At 62.3% G+C, this 5,333-nt stretch overlaps 1 protein-coding gene across 1 annotated transcript; it reads right to left on the reverse strand.

Annotated features, from left to right (window-relative positions):
* Positions 1–3,339: 3,339 nt before the first annotated feature.
* Positions 3,340–5,087, reverse strand: VRTN (vertebrae development associated). Its single transcript, XM_075615404.1, is given in 2 exon segments — positions 3,340–4,904; positions 4,907–5,087. Coding segments are annotated over 2 exon segments (1,746 nt in total).
* Between the last annotated feature and the right edge of the window lie 246 nt (positions 5,088–5,333).

Here is a 5,333-nt window from a genome sequence, read left to right on the forward strand (position 1 = left end):
TGGGAGGAGATGGTGAGGGGGCGGTGCCTCGTGGGAGATGGTGAGGGGGCGGAGCCTCTTGGGAGGAGATGGTGAGGGGGCGGAGCCTCGTGGGAGATGGTGAAGGGGCGGTGCCTCTTGGGAGGAGATGGTGAGGGGGCGGAGCCTCGTGGGAGATGGTGAGGGGGCGGTGCCTCGTGGGAGGAGATGGTGAAGGGACGGTGCCTCGGGGAGATGGCAAGGGGGCGGTGCCTCGTGGGAGGAGATGGCGAGGAGGCGGTACCTCATCGAAGATGGTGAGGGGGCGGTGCCTTGTTGGAGGTGGCGGCGAGTTGGGGCCTCGTGGGAGATGGCGAGGGGGCGGTGCCTATGGGAGATGGTGAGGAGAAGGTGGCTCGTGGGAGATGGCGAGGGGGCGGTGCCTATGGGAGATGGTGAGGAGGCGGTGGCTCGTGGGAGATGGCGAGAGGGCGGTGCCTATGGGAGATGGTGAGGAGGCGGTGGCTCGTGGGAGATGGCGAGGGGGCGGTGCCTATGGGAGATGGTGAGGAGGCGGTGGCTCGTGGGAGATGGCGAGGGGGCGGGGCCTCATTGGCGGAGATGGCGAGGGGGCGGTGCCTCGTGGGAGATGGCAAGGGGGCGGTGCCTCGTGGGAGATGGCAAGGGGGCGGTGCCTCGTGGGAGATGGCAAGGGGGCGGTGCCTCATTGGCAGAGATGGCGGTGCCTCGTGGGAGATGGCGAGGGGGCGGTGCCTCGTGGGAGGTGATGGCGAGGTGCCTCGTGGGAGATGGTGAAGGGGCGGTGCCTCATGGGAGATGGTGAAGGGGCAGTGCCTCGTGGGAGATGGTGATGTGGCGGTGCCTCGTGGGAGCAGATGGCGAGTGGGCGGTGCCTCATGGCCCGAGATGGCGGTGCCTCATGGCCCGAGATGGTGAGGGGGTGGTGCCTCGTGGGAGATGGCGAGGGGGCGGAGCCTCGTGGGAGGAGGTGGTGAGGGTGCAGTGCCCTTGTGGGAGGCGATGGTGAGGGGCCGGTGGCTCGTGGGAGATGGCGAGGGGGCGGTGCCTCGTGGGAGGAGACTGGTTGGATGCAAATGAAAGCACTCTGACATTTAACCCCTTCTGTTTGAGCAGCTGTACTACAATATAGGATGTAAAACAGATTGCACAGCGCGCTGCCCGTGCTTATAGTAACGTGCAGCAATCAGGTCGTAGTTTGGATGCAGGTTTTAGAAAACACTTGTAGCCATTGAAATAAATTTAAAAAAAAAAAATCTCCACCAAATGTTTATTACAACAAAATAAATATATACCGGATCATGGCCTTTCTGCACAATAATGCGAAGAGGCCTTCTCCGAGCTTAAAAAGCGTTTAGTCCCAGTCCTTCAAGTGGAGGGGACCTCCTCTCCCGTGCAGGGAAGCAGCATGTATTGGGCTATCAGTACAGAGGTGGGCAAGAGGGAGAGCTCGCAGTGGCAGGTGGGGGGCAGAGGCGGGTGTAGGAGAGCTCGCAGTGGCGGGGGCAGAGGCAGGTGTAGGAGAGCTCGCAGAAGCAGGGGGGGGGGCAGAGGCGGGTGTAGGAGAGCTCGCAGTGGCAGGTGGGGGGCAGAGGCGGGTGTAGGAGAGCTCGCAGTGGCAGGTGGGGGGCAGAGGCGGGTGTAGGAGAGCTCGCAGTGGCAGGTGGGGGGCAGAGGCGGGTGTAAGAGAGCTCGCAGTGGCAGGTGGGGGGCAGAGGCGGGTGTAGGAGAGCTCGCAGTGGCAGGTGGGGGGCAGAGGCGGGTGTAGGAGAGCTCGCAGTGGCAGGTGGGGGGCAGAGGCGGGTGTAGGAGAGCTCGCAGTGGCAGGTGGGGGGCAGAGGCGGGTGTAGGAGAGCTCGCAGTGGCAGGTGGGGGGCAGAGGCGGGTGTAAGAGAGCTCGCAGTGGCAGGTGGGGGGCAGAGGCGGGTGTAGGAGAGCTCGCAGTGGCAGGTGGGGGGCAGAGGCAGGTGTAGGAGAGCTCGCAGTGGCAGGTGGGGGGCAGAGGCAGGTGTAGGAGAGCTCGCAGTGGCAGGTGGGGGGCAGAGGCGGGTGTAGGAAAGAACAGAGGTGGGTAAGAGGGAGAGCTCGCAGTGGCAGGTGGGGGGCAGAGGTGGGTGTAGGAGAGCTCGCAGTGGCAGGTGGGGGGCAGAGGTGGGTAAGGGCACAGGTGGGGCAGAGCACAGATGGGTGGGGGTGAGAGAAAGAGGCTCCATAGTGGGGCAACCTCTGAAAGATCAGTACAACGGGTAACGGGCGCTGTTTCATTTTATTCTGGGTGGTCATCAGCCTGTGAGGTCACAGAATTTATTATAAATCTGACATTAAGTTCCCTCGTAACATTCATCTCAGTAAATGGGACACAGAGCGTGGGCCCTGCTCGTGTGACATCCGCTGCTGCGTACATGCTGCCCGTGTGACATCCACTGCTGGGTACATGCTGCCCGTGTGACATCCACTGCTGGGTACATGCTGCCCGTGTGACATACGCTGCTGGGTACATGCTGCTCGTGTGACATACGCTGCTGGGTACATGCTGCCCGTGTGACATCCACTGCTGGGTACATGCTGCCCGTGTGACATACGCTGCTGGGTACATGCTGCCCGTGTGACATACGCTGCTGGGTACATGCTGCCCGTGTGACATACGCTGCTGGGTACATGCTGCCCGTGTGACATACGCTGCTGGGTACATGCTGCCCGTGTGACATACGCTGCTGGGTACATGCTGCCCGTGTGACATACGCTGCTGGGTACATGCTGCCCGTGTGACGAAAGTGACACGCACAATTATTACAGGGCAGGCAGGAATACCCTCGGAGCAGCAGTGACAGCCCCCCCACCACAGACCATCCCCCCAATAAAACAAGGCAGTGCCCCCTAGCCCCCCCCCCCACACCCAAATAAACCACCTGTGAAGTCACAGGCCACATACAGTAACCCCTTATGTGCTAGAGAAGCTAGCAACCCTATGCAGAAATGCAGGTGTTAAAAAGGTCTCACGCTGCAGATCATTTAGTGGTCTTATCAACAGAAAAAAAAAGGGGGAAAAATAAAAAAAGGATCACAGCCCTTCTATTCAGCAGGCGTGAGCCCCCCCTCCCCCCTCCACACCCGTGTCCCCTTAGCAGAGAGGCACAAAAACCTGCCATACCAAAACATTGTGGAGGCAGCAATATCCCCTTCTCTGCACCCGAGCGGGATCATTCTGTAATAACCGCAACAAAGAAAAACATTCCATCTTCAGATAAATACACACACATCTAGTCCATCAGACCCCTGGTGTCCCCTATGACATGTTAAATCTCCACCCCTTCCCTCCCCCACACCCCTGGGTAGCACCCCTCAGGTGTCCACGAGCGTCAGCCCCTCCTGCAGGGCACGTTTCCACATGTAGTAAGTGGAGCGCGCGGTGCGCGGGAAGAGCCCCTGGAACTCGCGGTAGGAGGGGAAGCTCCGCGCGTCGAAGCGTCTCTGTAGGAACAGCTTGGCTTCCGCCTTAAACTGAGCCGCGCCAATTACATCCAGCAGGGCCCCCCCCGCGCCCAATCCTGGCACAGAGAACCCCGAGATGGTGGCATTATAAGGCCCCAGTGGGGGCGGAGTCTCCGGGGGGTGAGCGATGGGAAGTGTCCGCTGCCTGCCCCGCGTAGCTGCCCGCCACAGGCTATAGGTGGAGCCAGAGATACCTGGGTATCGAAGTCGGAAGCGACAGTACGGGATGCGCCAATCCTGTACCATCCTGCGCGCCTCTCTGCGCCCCAAATCCCGCACCCAAGCCCGGTGACGCAGTGCAGGCTCCGCCCTGGACTCCTCCCGGGGCCCCTTAAGCTGGGGACCCTGGCGTGGGATCCCTATCCGATCCTGCAGAGCCTTGCGCCTCCAGTTGTAGTACGTAGAGCGGGAGATGCTGGGGAAGCTGCGCTTGAAGCTGCGATACGGAACCAGCGCGTTGAGCGAGATGCAGCGCTCCAGGTAACTCCTCGCCCCGCGCAGGACGCCTACCGCTGCCCCTGGCTCCTCGCCGCTCTCAGGGGCGCCGGGGGGGCTAGGGGAGGGCGTCGCCGCCGGCCACTGCAGCAGCTCGTGCTTCCAGGCGTAATAGGTGGAACGCGAGATGTTGGGGAAGAGCTGGCGGAAGCTGCCGAGTGGCACCAGATCGCCGCCCTGCTGGTAGCGCTCCTGCAGGTAGTGCTTGGCCTCATAGCGCGCCGCGGCTCGCCCTCGGTGCTCCCGGGACTGGCGCTTCCAGCGGTAGAAGGTGCTCTTGGTGATGCGGTAGCGTTGGCGCAGGTGCGAGTAGGTGAGCTGGGGGTCGGAGTTCAGGAGTTGCAGAGTCTGCGCCGGGGGGGGCGTCTCCAGCTCTTCCAACCCCACCACCGGCACAAAGCTGTGCGGGCGGAAGCCACAGGGGGGCAGGGGCTGCCCGGACCACATAATATGCAGGGTGGGGGGCAGCGGGGGGCCGTGTCGTGGCCGGATCAGGCGGTTGAAGTACGGGCGGATGGACAGGTTACGTTGGGGGTAGATAGAGTACACATTGGCCTGCAGCACCGACGCCAGCGCGTACACGTGCCACATGTTGGCAAAGGTGCCAGGGAAGCAGGTGGCCCGGACGTCTGCCTCGTAGATGCCTTGCAGCACCAGTGGGGGGAGCTGTAGGCGGGGGGCAGAGTCCTCGGTGCAGAGGGACAGGCAGGCCGCCTGCAGCATCACTTTGGAGTCGATCATCTCGTTAAGGTAATACCGTTGGTGCAGCAGCATCTCCACCGCCGTGCGCACCTGCAGCTCCGGCGCCAGCGCCGGGCTCCCCCACAGCAGCACGCTCGCCGCTTCAAACAGGTGATTGCCCGGCCCGCGGCACTGCAGGGGCAGCATGTTCCTGGGGGCATCGGACGGGTACAGGCGCGGGCGGCGGGATCCACCACCAGCTCCCCCTGGAAGTGGCGGGTGCAGGAGGGGGGGAGGGGCAGCGAGCTCAGGGCGGTCTCGGCCTCCAGCGCGGCGCTGGTCAGACCCTCCAGGCCGAAGCAATCCGTGGCCTCCTGCAGCTCCTGCAGCACCGACTGCACCAGCTCCTGCCGCGCGGTCATCCTGGGGGAAGAAGGCAGTCCTAAATACATGGCATGGAGCCCCCCAATCCGAGAACAGGAAACAGGGGCGACTTCCAGGAGCAATTCAAGCGCCCGTTTTTTTTAATTATTTATTTATTTTACATAGTGTTGAAACAGGGGGTGTCCTGGAGCTGAACCCCATTAATTTCAGCTCCGTGGTCCCCGGCTTCCACAGATACGGGTCTCCGAAGGGGGTGCCGGTATCTCCCGCAAGTTTAACGCTCC

Source organism: Ascaphus truei, chromosome 9 (assembly GCF_040206685.1).
Source record: "Ascaphus truei isolate aAscTru1 chromosome 9, aAscTru1.hap1, whole genome shotgun sequence".
In the NCBI taxonomy this organism is placed as follows: domain Eukaryota; kingdom Metazoa; phylum Chordata; class Amphibia; order Anura; family Ascaphidae; genus Ascaphus; species Ascaphus truei.